At 39.0% G+C, this 20,239-nt stretch overlaps 1 protein-coding gene across 3 annotated transcripts in view; it reads left to right on the forward strand.

The window, feature by feature from the left end:
* The window catches only part of YIPF6 (Yip1 domain family member 6), a 32,468-nt gene extending 19,104 nt beyond the window's left edge, over nucleotides 1–13,364 (forward strand). For 2 of the 3 annotated variants that reach the window (XM_025986823.2, XM_025986824.2), the window contains exons 4-7: nucleotides 3,292–3,334; nucleotides 5,846–5,971; nucleotides 6,788–6,945; nucleotides 8,866–13,364. In XM_025986823.2, coding sequence (XP_025842608.1) covers nucleotides 3,292–3,334; nucleotides 5,846–5,971; nucleotides 6,788–6,945; nucleotides 8,866–8,984 — 446 coding nt within the window. In that variant the 3' untranslated portion in view covers nucleotides 8,985–13,364. Of the gene's footprint in view, nucleotides 1–3,291; nucleotides 3,335–5,845; nucleotides 5,972–6,131; nucleotides 6,946–8,865 lie in introns of all 3 variants that reach the window. The other variant, XR_011998178.1, reaches the window with a different exon arrangement.
* The last annotated feature ends 6,875 nt before the right edge of the window (nucleotides 13,365–20,239 follow it).

The raw sequence follows: 20,239 nt of genomic DNA on the forward strand, positions 1-20,239 counted from the left end.
TATTTCTGGAAGCTGCAAACACATTGGGACTTTATTCAACTAAAGAGCTGATAATTTAGAAGGGAAAGGCAAAATGTTTGAATGTTAAATTAGAATAACAGCTAATACCCATTAAGGATTAACAAATTAATAGTATCCTTATTGGCATTTCTATTTGTAGAACTCTTAGTCTGATGACTGATTTTTTTTTGTTCAAGAGGTCTATCAAAACTGTTTGCAATGAATTATGTTCTTATTTAGAATTTATTATTAAAATTGTTAGACCTTTTATTTTTGTTTTCATAGTACCCTTTATCAGAAAAATTGAATCAGTTGTTTCAGAATAGTAACAATCGGGTTGTACATGAGTATACCTTCTATTTTGGCAGCATCTCAGCTATCATGTAGGGATTTCAAATATGTGGCACATGTGCCATCCATTTGTGGAGACTGGATGCAGCATCAGAATCTTTTTCAACATAATACACTGTGGGTTGGAGCTTACATGATTTGCTGCTGCTGGTATGTAGTGGAAAGAGGATGGACAGATCTGTGCTTGAATAGTGGTTCTGTCACTACCTATGTGATCTTGGATAAGACAGTTAACTTTTTTGAGGCTCAAGTTTCTTCCTCTGTTAAAGGGGAGATAGATAATGTGTATGTGCTGATGAAGATTAGAGATAATGGCTATCAACTACTTCGCACAGCATCTGACATTTAGTAGGCACTCCATAAATGGTAGCTATTATTCTAGTGCCTTGATCTTCCTCTATACACACACATCTTTTTTTTTTTTTTAAATTTTTATTTATTTATGATAGTCACAGAGAGAGAGAGAGAGGGGCAGAGACACAGGCAGAGGGAGAAGGCAGGCTCCATGCACCGGGAGCCCGATGTGGGATTCGATCCCGGGTCTCCAGGATCGCGCCCCGGGCCAAAGGCCGGCGCCAAACCGCTGCGCCACCCAGGGATCCCCACACACATCTTTTTTAATCCTTACAACAACCTTGTGAAGTAGGAGTTACTGCTCCTGTTTTACAGACGAAGAATACGAGTCTCAGAGAAGCTGATTGTAGTCAAGAAGACACAGGCAGAATTAGAACCCAATTTTCTAGTTCATTGCCCTTTCCATTTTACCACTGCTATCTCAGATGTAAAGATCTCCTTTTAACTGCTGCCATGGCTCAGTCCTAAGCAAGGTTGCTTCAGTGGCAATGCAGAACCTGTGTGTTATTTTGCTGATTAGTGATGATCATTAGCTATGTCATATGTTATGGTCCATTCCCAGACCTTGTGGGGATAGATAGACAGGCTGGCACAAAAGTTAAGTCAGTCATTGCCCAAATTTGCTCTTCTACTCTGCCCTGTTAGCATAGCCCTTGGCAAAGTGGCAAGGAAAAGAGATCATGACTTAAAATAAATTTTTAAAAACACAATGCAATATCACTTCACACCCAGTAGGATGGCCACTATCAAAGAAACAGAAAATAACAAGTACTGGTAAGGATGTGGAGAAATTGAAACCTTTGTGCATTGTTAGTGGGAATGTAAAATGGTGCAGCTGCTGTGCTAAACAGCATGGTGGTTCCTCAAAAAATTAAGCATAGAATTACTATATGATCCAGCAATTCCACTTCTGGGTTTATACCCAAAAACTGAAAGCAGAAACTCGAACAGTTATTTATACACTCTTGTTCATAGCAGCATTTTTCACAATAGCCAAAAAGTGAAAACAATTTCAAATGTCCATCAACAGATAGATGGATAGATAAATTGTGGTATATATACCATGACACATACCATATACTGATGGAATATGACTCAGTTTTAAAAAGGAAGGAAATTCTGACCTATGCTGCAACATGGATGAGCTGTGAAGACATTATGCTAAGGAAAATAAGCCAGTCACAAAAGGACATATATTTTTTCACTTATATTAGGTCCCTAAAGTAGTTGAATTGATAGTAAAATGATGATTGCCAGAGGCTAAGTTGGGAATGGGAGTTATTATTTCATGGGTTGTAGTTTTAGTTTGAGAAGATGAAAAAGTTCTGGAGATGGATGATATGAAGGTTGTACAACAATGAATGTACTCAAACCTGTACACTTAAAAGTGACTAAAATGGTAAAATTTGTGTTTTATATATAGATATATACATATATCTATATGTATATATAGATTATAATATATAATAATATATATAATAAGGAAACAGTTTTAAAATACTGTTATAGATTTTTTATGAATTAAAAAAACTACAGTGTATTTTTTAAAAGTCAGTGTATTAATGTCAGTTGTACTTGAATTCACCTTTTTAGTTGATAAGCTCAAAAATTGAACAAGAAAAACAATATTTTATCAGAGTGGTAGGATTATGATTTTTCTTTATATCTTTTCCAAACTTTCCACTGTAGCATCAAAATGGTGTATATAATGTGAAACATATTTAAGTATGAACATATGCATACTTCTTTAAAATTACGTATATATGAGGGTAAAGTTAGAAATGGTATATGTATCTTTTTTTCATATTAGTCGAGGAAGGTAATTTTGCTGTAAGCTGTATGTTACTAAACTGTTGGCTGATTAATTTACCTAACAGCTATTAATTGAGAACCACTGTGCTTAGACCTGATATTGGCAGAGCCTTTTATACTTTTCAGAAAGCTTTCATGTTATTTGCTAAGGTTTAACCTTATGAAATTACTGATATTGGCCTGTTTTTTCACCTTAAAGAACAGCAATTCCCATACTAGTTCAATGTAAGGATTATAAAAGAGAAGCAGTATTGCAGAGTAGAAAGAAACTAGAAGTAGGAATCAGAATTGGTCCTCTGGTCTTCTGACCAAGGTCGTCTGACCTCCACACCTATTTATATAAACTTGGGGAAGTCATTTCCTTCTCAAATTCATTTCACATATTCTTGATGTGAGCCTGATTATACTTGCCTTGTCTAGTGGAGTTTCACTTTGGTTGAGTGACTTGGCTCTAGTCTTTCTGAGGGGGGGTACCTAAGTATTTTGACTCCTGACTCATTGGTCTTTATAGCACACTGGAATGTGGCTTAGTAGATAGAAGAGGGATGAGTTATGCGATATGAAGGCAACAAAATTGAAAGGATCTATGAAGAAGGACATTCAGAATCGGGGACCAGGGAGGACAGGAAGAGGAGTAGGAGAGGTGGGAACACTTGGGCAGGCAGAAAGGTAGATACCTGAATTCCAAGAGTGGAAGAGGTAGATACTGGAATAAAGATAGAAAATACTACCTGGTTGTTTCTTAACAGTCTTTTGTCTTTTCTTGCTTTGTAGGGGACTTATGGGGCCCTTTGATCCTTTGTGTGACACTGGCATTGTGAGTACTTGCATCTCCTTCCTTTGTCATTTGAGATAGACTATACTTTTTTGTGTGGAGTTTCAAAACTGAGGGAAATTTTGATTATTTCATGTAGGACTTCTATGACATATTGTACTCCTTATGATTTAATTCTAAAAAGTCAAATAGGTTTTCACATCAATTCAAAGAGTGATGGAATTAAAGATGTGAAAACTACGCTCCTCTCTGTTTGCCAATAACTTCTTAGCCTGTTTTAGCCATTTCTTTTGAACTGACATTTGTTTACTCTCATGCACCTCCCCATCATTAAATTAATTAAATATCTATAGGTTTAAGCACTGTTGATTTGCAGACATAATTCTTTTAAAATCTTAATAATAATATGAATGAGAATAAATTAGAAAGAGTAGAAGTGGTAGAGTTCAAAGCAAGATCATGTTTCAAAGTGTTAGGCTTTCCTTATTATTGTACATAAAGGGAGAGGACAGAAGAGCAAAGTTCCATTGGAGAGGGGAATATAACCATTGGTAGCGTGGAAAAAATACTGCACTAGGATTCAGTTCTGGGTTCTCATCCTGACTGTCCTATCAGCAAAGTGATTTTGGGCTACTTAGAACCAAAATGTATATAATGATTTTTCCCAGTTTACAGAAAACTTTTAAATACCTTCTCTTTATTGTGTCCTCATAAAAAGAATATTATTTTGACAAACAAGTTTAGGTTCAAAGAGATTGAGGACTGAACCAAGATCACACAATTAGTGGTAGACCTGGGATTCAACCTCAGGTTTTCTTGACCGCCCATTCTCTTCTTCTGTGGTTATTATATATCTCTTCCCACCTAACCCCCGTGGGTCTCCTCTTCCATTATCTATACAAGGAGATGGCTGAGGAACCCTTCCAGGCTTGACCTTTTATGATTCTAAATTCAAAAAAAATTTAAATGTCTTCTCTACCCATTTTTTTAATGTAAATTAAATGTGTGGTAATTTAGGTAATAACATAGAGTACTGTTTCTTATACCTTTAATAATCACATCAAGGACAATACTCCAGTGCCTTGATAGGCAGGTTTATATTAGAATCACTGAGTATATACATTTTTTAGTTTTAAAAGATTAACATTAGAAATTATGTAGTTTAACCTAATTTATTTGCAGAGAAGAAAACTGGAGTCCCAAGACATCAAGTGATATACTCTAGTTTATACACCTAGTGACACAACTAGGATCACTTTCTGGATCTCCTGCCTTGGAGGCCTGTTAATGTTTTCCCATCACACCATGCGGAAGCAATAGAGATTCCAGACAACAAGTGATGTGTGCCAGCATTCCTTGCATCGGATTCTCAGAACTCAGAATGGACTATGTACAACTAGAGAATACACAAGTCTGTCCTGGCAAACAGCATAGTAGGACAAGACTTACTTTGGGACTCTTCTATACTATGCAATAAAAAGAAGTTGTGAGCTTGGTGTTACTTATTATTTTTCTGGAAAAAGTTATACTCAGCCCAAGTGTTCTCTCCACAATTTAAAACAGTTTATGTCTGTAAACTTCTTAGACCAAGAGAGGATATTTAACTGACTGTTCAACTACTCCATTTTAAAGCAAAGTCTTTTAGTAATCCTCTATATGTTTTGATTCAAAACAATCAACTAAATAGGTTTATAACAGTTTCCATTTTGAAATGTCAGAATTAGGGGCACCTGGGTAGCCCAGTCAGTTAAGTGTCTGCCTTTGGCTCAGGTCATGATCCCGGGATCCTGGGATTGACCCACATTGAGCTCCCTGCTCAGTAGGCAGGCTGTTTCTCCCTCTCCCTGTACACACCCCACCCTTGCACCTGCCTGTGCTCTGTCTCTCCCTCTGCTCTCTGCCTCTTAAATAAGTCAATAAAATCTGTAAAAGTTAAAGAAGTTAAAATAATAAATGTCAGAACTAAAGCCCTAACCAAAGGACTACAAATACAAATGTATCTAAGGCCTAGAGAAGTAACCTAAATATATACATTGTGATTTGGTGACCTGAAGCCCCTTGTGAAGGAACCTGCTGCTATGTCATTCAGCTGCTCCCAATTGTTGCCATGTAGGAATGTAATGTAGGCCCAGTGTTAGAAATTCTTCAGGTTTTTAAAGAAAATCCAGAAATACATACTTTTAGGTAAAACTTCCCAATTTTAAAATACTGTCATTGGAACTTAAACCCATTTTAAGTCTTGTCCAACCTCATGTCTGTGAGCCACATTTGGCCCTTCAGTTTATAACCTCTGCTTAACCATACAGGTCTTCAGTAATTTTTTTACACATCCCAACAAGGCCAAATGAAATGACCCTTGTAGTCCTGAGGCATTTGGAATTGGAAATAAGGGAGTCTTGCCAAATACTTCTGGTATTTTGCTTTCTTTCATACAACCTACATATTACAGATCTTCAGGTAAAGTTTAGGACAGGTCCCTGATTCAAAATTTGCCTTAACTTTATTGCTCTAAATAAAAGATAAAGTAATTCTCATGCCATTTCCTTGTCACAGAATGCTTCAAAGAAGCTCTGTAGATAGTGAAAAGGATGGAGGACCCCAGTTTGCAGAAGTGTTTGTCATTGTCTGGTTTGGTGCTGTTACCATCACCCTCAACTCAAAACTTCTTGGAGGAAACATGTGAGTATTCTTAAAATGTACTTTGTCCCTTGCCATGTAGCATATCTTAGATTTTTAGGAAAGTCTGGCTAGTTAGGTATTTTAAATGAGGGCTAAATAGAAAGTTCTTTTAAACCCAATGAACAAGATAACCTAGTTTAACTTTCCTTAAATTATCTAGGGTCGGGATCCCTGGGTGGCGCAGCGGTTTGGCGCCTGCCTTTGGCCCAGGGCGCGATCCTGGAGACCCGGGATTGAATCCCACGTCGGGCTCCCGGTGCATGGAGCCTGCTTCTCCCTCTGCCTGTGTCTCTGCCCCCCCCCCCTCTCTCTCTGTGACTATCATAAATAAATAAAAATTAAAAAAAAATTTAAATTATCTAGGGTCCTTTGATAAGCTTCATATGCTCTCTCCAGCTCCTGAAATTGTATGGAGACTTTTTTTGTGTTAAAAGATTATGTCTGTCTTGCAGAAGAATTGGTCCATAGCTTTCAACAAAATCTCAAATAGGTCTTTAAACTAGAAAAGATTAAGAGCCACTGTTTTAGAGGTTTAGTGGGAGAAGGAAGTCTCTAGGAATTTGAGTAGATCCTCTGGTATCCTAGATGATGGACACTAAAGGAGTTTGAGAGGAAAGGAGGAAGAGTATGGGGAAGGAAAAATTAAAGCATGTGCTTAATACAGAAGCCTAGCCTCATAAAATCAATGTTAGAATATAGGTATTATGTATTTGGAGGAAAGAAACAAACCACGATATAGAGAAATCTATAGAGAGAAACTATCATGATACAGATCAACTATATTTAAAATCTTTATGGATGTATGTTATTTTTTAGATCTTTTTTTCAGAGCCTCTGTGTGCTGGGTTACTGTATACTTCCCTTGACAGTGGCAATGCTGGTTTGCCGGTTGGTGCTTTTGGCCGAGCCAGGACCAGTCAACTTCATGGTCCGACTTTTTGTTGTGATTGTGATGTTTGCCTGGTCTATAGTAGGTAAGGACGTACTTGTGTCTACAATAAATATAGCAAAGCAGATAAAAGCATGAGTTAGAGGGGCATCTGAGTGTGGTTGAGTGTCTACCTTTGGCTCGGGTCGTGATCCTGGGATCCTGGGATTGAGTCCTACATCGGGCTCCCAGCAGGGGAGCTTGCTTCTCCCTCTGCCTATGTTTCTGCCTCTTTCTCTGTGTCTCTCATGAATAAATAAATAAAAAGCCTTTTAAGAAAAAACATGAGTTAGAGATGAAGACCAGATGAGGTGCAGTGTAATTCCTAACATAGGCAATGATAGGGATGATGTCTATCTTACCTGAGTTGGATATCTGGACTTCTGAGATGGACAGCCATATCCTTTCTTTTTTATTCTTAAATAATGGATAGCGTTGGGAAAGGAGATTATATCAGACCTAGCTGAGATCCTAGCATATAGGAGGCATAGGTGATGTGAGAAATGGCTTGGGTCTTTTCCTGAGAAATTAATCATGATAAGAATAGTAGCCAGAATTTACAGATTGCTTATTATAGACCAAGAACTATCGTGAGTGCTTTATATGTATTATCTCACTTAACCCTCACAACAACTCTAAGAAATAAAAACTAGTATATTAGTTCCATTTTTACAGATAAGAAACAAACCCAATGAGATTAAGCAACTTGCCCTCGGACACGTAACTAGTGAATAGGGGGATTGAGTTTCAAACCCAAGCATATCTCATTTACAGATCTGTTTAGAACTGTATTATACCACCTCCCAATATAGGCTTTTAGGAATCATTATATAGTACTTTTCTGCTTCAATAGAAAATTCTGCCACAGGTTAGGAAGCGCCCATAGCAGCAGCAGTGAATGCTGTGTGCTTATTGTTGTTGCATTCCTAAAATTCTCTTAGAATTCTACCTTCAACTAGAACTGTTCACAGTTTCTTGTTTCATGGGATAGAAAGGCTGCCTAATATTTTTAAGTGCATTATCATATCTTTGCTCTGGAACATGGTTAAAATCCAAGAAGTAATATAAAAATAAGGTCTGAGAATGCCAGAATTGACATTACAAAGACTGTGTGTTAAGCTCAAATGCTTTACCCATGGGACAACCCCTCAATCCCTTACTTAGAGTCTGATAATTTACCGTACTTGTAGTTCTAAATATCCAGTGTCCAGGCTCAGCAGTTTGGAAAGTAGAATCTTAGAAGAGAGAGAGAGTGTCTCCTGTAAGCATTCCATTTTTTTTAAATTTCAGCAGGTATTTCTTAAGCACAAACTATGTATCAGGCATTGTACTAGGCATGGTCTCTGTCCTCAGAGTTTGTAACTTAATGGAGCAGCCCGACATGTAAACACTTAAAGGCAATAGGCATCCCAGGTGGGAGATGGAAGTCCATGCAGGATATGGTAGGGACACAGAGGAGGTAAGTGGGCAGTTCTGCCTGGGGTGGCAGGATATGAGATGGTTGTTCAGGAAAGATTGCCTGTAAATGGTGACCACTGATGAGTAGATGAGTCTCATTTCCTGGATGGCATCTAAAATAGCTGATAACTTAATAATGAGAACAATTACTCTAAAAGCACAGCAGTAGGAGGCCATTTGCCATAGGAGCAACTTGCCTTATATATCTTCTACATCTTTCTCAGCACATTCAGGTTAGTAACTTTTCAGAAAAGGGTAGGAAGCCCCTTTTAGAAGGATTTTCATGTGAAATGGTTGAAAACTTTCAAAGGTTCATATTGGAAACAAGTAGCTCTCAACTATCTAGAAAACTATGCTAATGCCTTTTTCTCTGAAGAGCACAAATATAACTGAACTTTTAGTATAATTCTGTGTTCCAGACTATGCCGAGCACATTAAAATGTAGTAAATATTGGTGCTTGTAACAATCTTATTTATTAAAGATTCCACTTTGTTTTGTTTTGTTTAGCCTCTACAGCTTTTCTTGCTGATAGCCAGCCTCCAAACCGGAAAGCCCTGGCCATTTATCCCGTTTTTTTGTTCTATTTTGTCATCAGTTGGATGATTCTTACCTTCACTCCTCAGTAAATCAGGAAATGCAAATTAAAAACCAGTGAATTGAAAGCTCATCTGAAAGATACAGCTCACCATGGAACTTTCCCTCTGGCCCTCTTTTGTCTAATTTTGGAGGTATTTGGTATGTGAGGAGATTAAAAGGGAACCTTAAAGTACCACCACTGCTTATATAAGGAACCGATGTTTGAAAGGCTGTCCTTTGCCTCTTGATGTTATTTCTTTAAAATACATAGTATATGCAGTATAGTGCTGCGTTAAGGCATGATAGGGTCACTGTAGCCCATTTGAGTGACAACCAATGATTTGGGAAGCACATAGATACATTCTGCAAGTTGAGTGGAATTAGCAACTGTATTTTCAGTTTTCAGATTACCAGTTCAGGTGCAGCTCTTAAACACATTGCCTTATGACTATTAGAATATGCCTGTCTTTTCATAAATAAGAACGGGTAGTCTATCCATTTTGTTTTATTTCTTTCATAGGCTTAAAAGATAATGACTGAAATTGGGAAGGGGGTTCATAATTGGGGAGGAGAAAACATGCGTTTGCCAGTATTCAGATTTTGACTAGAGAAAATTCTGCACATGTTGCTTTTTGAAAAAGCAAAGGACTTCTAGAGAATCCACTTCTTTAGTGTTTCTATATAGTCCCCTTTCCGCCATGCTTATTCACAGCACTTCAATGACACTCCAGTTTTTAATCTTACTCCCTAGCTCTGAATATGCAAGCTGTTAGCAGTCAGTATGTAATTTTCCTTTCATTAAAGCTCTCAGTGGACCAGCAATTGAACTTATCCAAGTGGAAGACCTCAGAAAATTAGATTGGTAGGTCCTTAACGCATATTATCATTTGGGCACTTCCTTCTTCTTAAGGGTAGAATGAGGCAGTTTTGGATACAGCATAGCTCTAAGGAATTCTTTATTATTCTGTGTAGTTTGGCTTCTAACTACAAAGTAAAGCCAAATCAGAAGCCTGCATTTAACCATGTGAACATGGAGGGCTTTAGTGTTCTGGTGGCTGGTTCACAGAACAACTAGATGCTTAGAGCATGACAGGATGACATGGGTTTACAGCTGCCACCTTTTCATAGTGGGCTTAGCAGTTTTTTCATTAGGTGTGCTTTTTGGGTTGGGGAATAGTAATTTATTTTCTTGCTTTTAGACTTTATTCATAAAGCTACTTAGTTCTTTTTTAGACAAGTACCTTTTTTTGCACATGTGCACCTACTTGTGTTCTCAGCTATTTATATACATAAGTGTGAAAGCTTTTTGGGGAGCTGATTATCTGGAAAGGCTGATTCTAAGCTAAACAGGGCTCCTTTAAGGTAATATGAGCTACTGCCTTCTATAAATTGCAGATGGAAGAAATCTTAATAATCAAAAGATCAGGAGTCAGGCAGAAAACATTCATTGTATATACAGTTACTTATCAAGATAGGAATTTATTCGACAGTTTTTCTTTATCATGGAATCTAAATATTTATTCATTTTGTATCTAAAGACTATCTACCCATAGATATATAATTTAAAAACATATTTTCTCCATTCCCAAATTAACCAAGAACACTACTAGGACAAATGGGTTCTTGGTGTGATACTAAATTACTAAGCATTATAAAGTTGGTCCCCTCTGTCCCAGCATTCCAAAGGTTTTGGTTATGTATTTGTATTTATTTCAATTTCCCTTCTAAATTTTAAAGACACCTGGTGAGCACAAAGCCAATTTTCCAGTCTTGAATTGGTAAAGACAATATTTTGAAAGTGGTTCTGATTTTGAAATTGGTCCTTAAGTTGTCATCCATTTCAATTGCCTAAATTTTCCTAACATCATATTAAAAACATCTCTCTTCCAAAGTTTTTCATAATCTGTCCCGATGGTTATAATGTAAAATTAAAGAAATGATCAAGTTTATCAAAAGGGAATTGCCTACTGAATTTTACTCAGGCTAAATATTTTGGTCAGAAATTTTTAAGGCTACAACTGGGGTGGGAGTTATGTGGGTGGGGGGAGGGGTTATTATATTGGGTGTTAAGGCAATTAATTGTTGCTCTCGGGTGACATAAGGAATGGTTTCATTTCATTTAAATGAAGATGCGTAAAATGGAGATTATCTTTCTGAAAATGAATGGTCAGTTTTATGGTATAAATGATTATTTTTTAATATATGCAAAAAAGGTCTTCTGTGGCAGAAGACCTGATTTTCTGGAAGTTGTAACCCTCAACACAACTTTCCCTGGTTTGCTGCAAAGGCACATGGCTAATTATAGAATAAAGACTAGAAGAGAAGGGGATTTTAACAAAGGAAACCCTGTCCCAGGAATTGGGAAGTTTCATGCTTTAGATGAAACTCAAGTGTGTGAGCATCATGTCCAAATGTGGTGCATCACTACTGTCATGGCTTATCATTTGCTGCTCAAACTTCTGAGATTGAGCCTCCATTGTCACATTCTTTAGCAATAGGAAAGGTGAAGACTGGATGTAATTGTTATTCAGATTATAAAAACTCAACTGATGCAGACATTCTTGAATGTGCAGTGTAGTCTTAAATGTCAACCATTAATTGTCAAGTCATTTGCCTGGTAGGAATCTTATTACTCGAGTTAAATTGGATCTTTTTTATTATGATGAGGTTTTTCTGTTGTTGCTCAAGGGGGGCTTGACACAGGACATAGGACTGGTCAGCATTTTACTGTTTACTATATTTGTCTTTTTATAACTATCTCCCAGATGTGATTAGAAGGCTAGCAAGACTGTATTTGAAGATTTAATTGTATACTTCTTATAATCTAACTACTTATTGTACCTGGAGTTCCTGTTTATTCCTGAAGATGAAAATGAAAATCTTTTGTCATTTTAAATTTGGGTGACATCAAGTCATTAAATTTATCTAAATACCATAATGATATGATCAGACATCCGTTGCATGAGTGGCTTTATTCTGGAGTAAAATACTGAAATTGTTATTCTTAATTAGACTGTTAATTTCTGAGACAATTTGGATAGAAATAAATGTATGAATGTTAATTCATGTATGTAAATTAGAAGTACTTTTCTAGATTCTGTGGGCTTTTATTGAAAATAAAGAATTTTTAGGGATTTACTCAGGCCATAGGATGGCCAACTAATAATAATGACAATAATATTACTACTAATAATGGCTAACACTTATTGGGCACTTATATTGTGCCAGGCAATATTCTATTTTTTTAGGAATTTTTATAACAGCTTTACTGAGGCATACTTTACCATAAAATTCACCTTTTTAAAGTGACATACAATTAAGTGATTTTTCAGTATATTCACATAATTGTGTAATTTTCACTACTATCTCATTTTAGAACATTATCACATCACAATAAAATCCCATATCCAGTAGCATCATTTCCTTTCCCCCTTCTCCCAGCCTCTGGCAACCACCAATCTTCTTTCTGTCTCTATTGATTTGGCTAGGCACTATTCTTAAGTGCTTTTTATGTATCTCTTCTAATCCTTAATATAAAGTGCTACAATTCTCATTTTACAAGTAGAAAATTGAGTCACAGAAAGGGTAAGTAAATTGCCCAAGGTCACACAGTAAATTGATTTAAAATAGGAAAACACTGTAGATGGGAGTAGGACACAGTTCTGAATTACATTGCTATGTTCATTAAATGAATGTACCCCTTTCCCAGGGTACACTCCTGTCATTAAGATTACACCCTACGAATTGACTGGAGATGGATAATTCTCTCTCTCTTTTTTTTAACCTGAGTAATAGAACAGTATATTAGCATGTGAAAAAAAACACAAGAGCAGTTGTACATGAAAGAGTTAGGTTTGCTGTCCTCCCCCACCTTGAGCCCCTTTTCTCTCCTTATCCTCCACCCAATACACACACACACACACACACACACACACACACACACACACCTTGCCTTTTTCCCAAAGTCTTAAGAGTCAAGTAACTTCTGCCTCTTTCATTTTAATTCTCCCAGAGGGACGGTTAATGCATCAAAATTTAACCTGTTTATTCAGATGTTTCTAGTCAGGGGATGCATCTAGTCACTTATAATATCAGTTATATTTCTAAGACCTCAGAGAGCAGTAGTGTGAGAATAAAATCCTTTTTTACTTGGGTTAGATTAGATGGGGTAAATATGAGAGTAAGGGCTTTGCCTTAATGAAGTCGGTGGTTCCGCTGGTAGGAAGTGACCACACGCTGCTCTTGTTCACTCTATTCTGTTTATTTCAGAGCCATTGTACTCTATGCCATCACTGCTGGTAATTTCTTGGTCCTCTTCAGTACTCCATTGTAATCCTGATCTTTCATGTAAATAATGAACCTGTGGAAAGAATAAATCTGTAAAATGATTTGTGAATGTTAAATGTGCAAATAAAAACACTGGAAACGGGGATTTTGTATGTGCCTATTCTTGAGCTGAAAGACACAGATATTTGCTGCATACTGTTTTCAGATGTGATATATTGTCACCAGACAATTTCGAATGCTGTGTAGACAATCCTACACAATCCTGTACAGGCAGCAAGTTAGAAAGGGAAATCACATTCACTGAGCAAATAATATATACTGTTATGTTAGCTACTTTATAAACAGTATCTCCTCTAATCAAAGCAGCCTTTTGAAGTTGGTGGTATTATCTCAAAGTTTTGGAGCCTGGAAAATTGGGGAGGTTAAATAAATTGCCCAAAAAACAGTGAGTGGTGCAACGAGGGTTCAAACTCAGGTTTTATGACTCCATAGTCTTCTATATTAGTTCTTTGGCAAACTAAAATCCTACCTACCCACTTAAAATAAGCTACATCAATCAGGTAGCTTAATAATATGGTGGGGAAACTGGGTTTTCACCCATCTACTGGGCACTATACTAATTTCTGCCTTCAGTTTATGATCTACTTGGAGAAACCAAATTCCTCACCATCCCTACACACTAATAGTTGAAATGCATTGTGGTTCTTATTTTTGGTACCACATAAGACCTCAGAATGGTCAGTAAGTACAGGAGACAGCCTTTGAAGTATGGGAAGAATTTGTATCATCCAAGAGGAGAAAGGGGCATTCCAGATGTAGAGAATACTTATGAACAAAGGTGAGGGGAGCAGGCAAGTCTAAAGCCATCTGTGTGCACATGTGCAAGTATGTCACATTGTCCGTACATAGTCACAATGCTTTGTGAATATTTTCTAGCTGCCTTTATTTTATTTCACTCTGCAAGATAGGTAAAACTAAGCTTTAAGCTAAAAAAATAGGCTCAGACAAGTGAAGTAATATGCCTTGGGTTAGAAAGCCAGTCTCAAGAACACAATTGGAAAGTTGTTCTTCATGTTAATATTGATCCTTTTCTATTGATAGCTCACATACTGAAGTGAATTCAACTGACTTTGGGAAATAAAATTGGCTGGATAAGATGAGACAAAATTTTTGAGGGTAGATATTGAAAAGTAGGAAATTGTGAGTAGCTCTTACTGTGGTAGGAAAAAGGATGTTTTCAAATGTTCTGGGACAGGGGAATATTTTAATGAAAGTTACTTTAAGGGAATAAATAAGGACATGTTGAAAAATCAGACTGTGAATACGGTAGAAAGAAGAAAGGAGTGTTGATATGTTTCTAATTACGGGCCTGGAAGAATGGTGTGTTTCTGAGAATGGTTAGGAAGGTGCTGAGTTTGGCTATCAAAATAGCCATATCCTAAAGACAACTGGAAATATGAGTCTGAAGAGTAGTAAAAATAATAGCTAGAAATAAAAATTTGAGCTTGCAGATGAAGTGCATGTTGAGATAATGTATTGTTTCAGTCTTGTTGACAAGTGTAGTTGCTAAAGGGCAGGACTGAATAAGAATCTAAGATGAGAAGGAAGGAATGAAATTTATTTATGTGCTGTGGTTTTCTACATGCTACCTTTATCTTACATTAACCTTCTGAGGTAGTTTCCTTCATTTTTACAGAGAAGGAAGCAGTTTGGATTCAGTAAGTGACAAAGGTGGAATGTGAGCACAGTTCTGTCTTAACACAAAACCTATGCACTTTCTGTTATGCTCTGCTACCCTTACAGAAAGTTTTATACTCTGAAAGCCTAAGAATGAGTGCCTTGCATGAAGTAGGTGTTCAGGAAATGTGTTGAATTAGTTAAAAGAAAAGTAAGCAGTAAATAGGTATTACATGCTGAGTATGGAGGCATGATGAGAGTAAGGATTGAGAAACTATATTTGACTAGAAAGCTGTAGTAAATTGATTGCATTAGTGTCCCACTATTTTTACCCCTCTCTGAATCCCTGCCCTTTGCCATGTGACTTTGGAGTTTCTCTCAGTAAAAGGTGGAACCTATTCACCCCTTATTTCTAGGTGATCTTTGTAGCTTGCTTTGCCTAATAAAATATGGCAAAAGTAATGGTGTGCCAGTTCTGATCCTGCATACCTAAGGCTTTGTGTGTTTTTAATTTGTCTCTCATTTCTCAGCCATATCTGTGAGAACATGCCTGAGTTAGCCTGCTGAACATGGAACATAGCCTGGTCATCCCGGCCATAGCCATTCTAGGTTAGCCCAACACCAACTGACTATCAAACAAATGAATGAGCCCTCTAAGACTAGAACTTTCCAGCTGTACCCAACCTAAGCTGCCAATCTGCAGACTTGAGAACTAAATCAATGCTTATTGTTTTAATCTACTGAATTTTGAATGGTTTGGTATGTGGCAGTAAATAACTGGATACAAAAGCCATTCTTTACAATTTTTTTTATGTTTTCAAGGTTATTAGGAGATGGAGGCACTGAGTATTGGTTTCTTATTTGTAAAGTCATATCAGGCACAGAACATTAGAGATGAAAGGAATTCTAGAGGTAGTTAATTCCATTTGCTCATTTTACAAAATGAGAAGCTGAGGGCCAGAAGGAAAGGTTATTTACCCAACACTATTGGAAGGAACAAAAGTAAAACCGTTTTTCATTTCCAGTCCACTGCTCTTTATGTAACTTTACACAGTAGAGTAGATGAAAGGGCCATAACCTAATCAAAAAACCCACCAAAATGCACATAGGTCCGTAGATATGTGTATATGTAACAGTGGAAAAGGAAGAGACTAATGAGAAACAGTGACAGGCTCCAAGGAAAAGGGCTTATTAAGGGAGTAACTACCCAAAGGAGATGAAAAGGACTGATTCTGAATAGAGCTGATAGATGTAGCTTTGGAGAAAGCAAAGAAATCTATTGTGAGGCAAAAGGGAAGAATGAATGATTAGATACATGGGTAATTAAGTGTTCATACATTCAACAAGCTGGTTGACCTATTACATTATGCTAGATATTGAGGATTCAAAAATGCCTCAGAGTAATGATATCACCAAGATAATGGCATAGGTTACTCCTGACTTTGCTCCCCCTCACAAGAAGAGCAACTAACAACTATTCAAGAACAAGACATCAGTGAGAATCCTAGAACATAGGGGTGAGGCTGAAGCATTCCCCTGTACCATAGAGATGAAGACAGATGGAATTAGAAGGGCAAAAGGAGTACCTACATGTTGATGTCATTGATCTTCCCTCAGGCCAGCACACCACTATGTGGAGAGGTCTTCCCTAAGCTTCTGGTTCCTCCAGTGGGACAAGATAGCCCAGGGGTTACAACAAGCCCCTCCAGCATTTGGGTTGCTGTGCAGGAGCCCCTGCTCTGATATCACACCATGGGGACTGCAGGGAAATTTATGGGACTCAACCACTCTGAATCTGATGGAGAAAGGAGAAGCTTGCAACAACCAGCACATGGATCTTGGCAGACCAAATTTATATCTATCATGCCTATGCAATAATTCCAACTAGCAGATTTCCTCATCTACAGAACCGAGTTGGAGGCACACCCTGACTAGGGAACTTGGTAGGGTGCGGGTGTGCCTGATTCAGATCCTCAAATCGGATATACTGGTCCTTGGGATGCCTGGGTGGTTCAGTGGTTGAGCGTCTGCCTTTGGCTCGGGGCATGATCCTGGAGTTCCGGGATCGAGTCCCACTTCGGGCTCTCCGTGGGGAGCCTGCTTCTCCCTCTGCCTACGTCTCTGACTCTCTCTGTGTGTCTCTCATGAATAAATAAATAAAATCTTTTTTAAAACAGAGAGATACACTGGCCCTGGAACCCATGTTGACTATGCAGAGGCAAGGAGCTGAATCATAGCTCCACGCACCATGGAGGGTCTTCCAGCCCCATCTGGCCAGAAAGGCTGGCAACGATTCCTGGAAGCTGTGCTGGTTCAGTGGTGCTTGAGCTGAGAGGCAGGAAAGCAGAACTGGTCACACCCAGAGCAAAGCCAGTCCTGCGCATGGAGCATTTCTGTACTATGCACAGGCAGGGGGATTAATTCATAGCCAAAGTTGAGGGTAGGTCCTAGCCCCTTACAATCCAAGAGACTGGGAAGTTGAGAGTAACCTAGAGTTTCCCTACCCCCAGCCAGGTAAGGAAGCTGAGACCTAGCCCCACTTCCTGTGAAGAGTGTCTTCTGATCTCATTGGACCAGAAAAGCTGGAGACAACTCCTGGAAGCTGTGTGGCTCAGCTTGAGCCAAAGGTAGGCAAAGCCAATTGTTTTCAGAGGAAAGACAGCGGCCTTGTTCAGTCAGGGAATTGGGGTGTGGGTTGGCTTGAGTTAAGGCAACAAAGAGTTTTATCGTCTTTAGAGGTGCTTCTCCTGCTGTGCCAGGGCAGGGACTCTAATTCATAGTCCTTTTTTAAAAATTTTTATTTATTTATGATAGTCACACACAGAGAGAGAGAGGCAGAGACATAGGCAGAGGGAGAAACAGGCTCCATGCACCGGGAGCCCGACGTGGAATTCGATCCCGGATCTCCAGGATCACGCCCTGGGCCAAAGGCAGGCGCCAAACCTCTACGCCACCCAGGGATCCCCTAATTCATAGTCCTACTTACCACTGAATACAGCCCTCAGCCCATATGACTAGGGAACTTAACCAGAGCACACAGGAAGTTGTATATCCCATTCAACAATCCTATATATGGTAGCACTTGAAAAGAGAGCTTATGGCTTACATAGTCTGCAAAACAAGACTAGTGTCCTCACAGGCACTTGGCTCATCTTGTTCCACAAACACAACTAGATAACTATCAAATCATTCCAAATATCCCACAAGTTAACCTGAAGACTAACAGAACAAATTCTACAGCTAAAGGGAGAGAGGGGGCCACATCAAAGAATATAGAATCTGTGGATCATGGGTACTGCAGAGGGAAGGGAGCTGTGGTCACAGAGAAGGGCAAGAGACAGAGGAACATGCAGGGAAACAAACAAGGTGAACATTTCCCCAAAGACTTTGGCTAGGAAAACAGAGGGGCTAAATTTCATGAGTTCTTACAACCAACAGGACTTCAAGCCAAGAATTTTAAAGGTCAACAGGCCTTGGATAGCACCTGGTGGGTACTGCCCTGCTCCTGGAGAGAAGGCAAACAACCCAGGAGCAGACAGCATGGAAACAGTGATCTGAGGAATGCCTGGAACACACAGTGGTAAGATTATTTTCTCTGCTTGGAGCCTGTCCCTGAGAGGCAGCTTTCACCCAGACACCTCTTGGAAAATAAAGGAACTGGCTAGCGCCATATCCCTCCTCCTCCCCTCAGCATAAACACAGAACAACCTACTGGAAGCAGCACACTGCATACACTGGCTTCCTAATTTGCATATACCAGGCACCAAACCACTGCTGTGTGGTAGAACTGCCATTCTCAGGTATGCTAGCCTCAGTCCCAGTGCTGTGGGCCCTTCACCCAGAAGACCAGCACAAACCCCTGCCCACACCACATCTCCTGACCAGAGAGTTCTGCAGGACCTCAGTTCTACTGGAAGAAGTCTAGGGTCTTATTTCATAAGCAGACCAGAGCACACCTAGTTATAACTTGCCACATCCAGACCAAGGACCAAACACTGCCCACTGCAGGCAACAAGAGCCTCTACAGACAACTGGCCTGAAGGATAGAGCAGCCACAAAAGAACAGAGTGCCTGTAACAGATACTGTGTGAAGCAGTAGCCCTGGGCACTACATGAACCCTCTTTCATACAGCTATTACTTTCAGATGTGAGAAGCATCACTAGCTTTCCTAACACAGAGAAGAAGGCAGAGACTTAGACAAAATGCCAAGGTGGAGGAATTTATCCCAGATGAAAGAACAAGAAAAGGCCTTGGCCAGATATTTAAGCAAAAACAGATGCAAGTAACATGCCTGATGCATAATTTAAATCAGTAATCATGGGGATCCCTGGGTGGCTCAGTGGTTTGGCACCTGCCTTCAGCCCAGGGTGTGGTGCTGAGGTCCTAGGATCAAGTCCAGCATCGGTCTCCCTGCATAGAGCCTGCTTCTCCTCTGACTGTGTTTCTCCCTCTCTCTTTCTCTCTCTGTGTGTCTCTCATGAATGAATAAATAAAAAATAAAAAATAAATCAGTAATCATAAGTATACTCACTGGGCTTGAGAAAAGAATAGGGGACATTAGGGAGACCTTTATCATAGAGATAAAAGAGTTAAAAAAGAATCAATCAGAGATGAAGAATGCAATAAACAAGATTAGAAACAGCTTTGATGCAATGAACAGCAGGCTGAAAAAAGCAAGGGAATGAATTAATGATATAGAAGACAAAATAATATGGGGCTGATGGGTGGCACAGTTGGTTGGGGCTCTGACTCTTCATTTTGGCTCATGTTGTGATTTGGGGGTCATTAGATCAAGCCCCATGTCGGGCTCCATGCCTGGGGCAGAGTCTGCTTAAGTTTCTCTCTTCCTTTCCATCTGCCCGCCTGCCTCCCTGTGCTCTCAAGCATGCTCTCTCTGTGTCAGTTAATTAATTAATTAATTAATTTAAAAAATAAAGAAGACAAAATAGTGAAAAGTAAGCCAGGGGTGCCTCAGTTGCTCAGTGAGTTAAGCATCTGACTCTTGATTTTGGCTCAGGTCATGATTTCAAGGTCATGGGATCAAGCCCCCCATCAGGCTCCACACTGGGTATGGAGCCTGCTTACAATTTTCTCTCTCTTCCTCTCCTTCTCCACCTTCCCTCCACTCATGTGCACTCTCTCTCTCTTTAAAGAAAAGAAAAATAATGAGGCCGACCAAAAGAGAAAATGAATTGTGAACACAGGAATAGACCTGAGGAGCTCAGTGACTTTATCAAACATAGTAACAATTGTAGGAGAAGCGGGGCAAGATGGCGGAAGAGTAGGGTCCCCCGTCACCCGTTCCCACCAACTTACCTAGATTACTTTCAAATCATCCTG

Source organism: Vulpes vulpes, chromosome X (assembly GCF_048418805.1).
Source record: "Vulpes vulpes isolate BD-2025 chromosome X, VulVul3, whole genome shotgun sequence".
Taxonomy (NCBI): Eukaryota; Metazoa; Chordata; class Mammalia; order Carnivora; family Canidae; genus Vulpes; species Vulpes vulpes.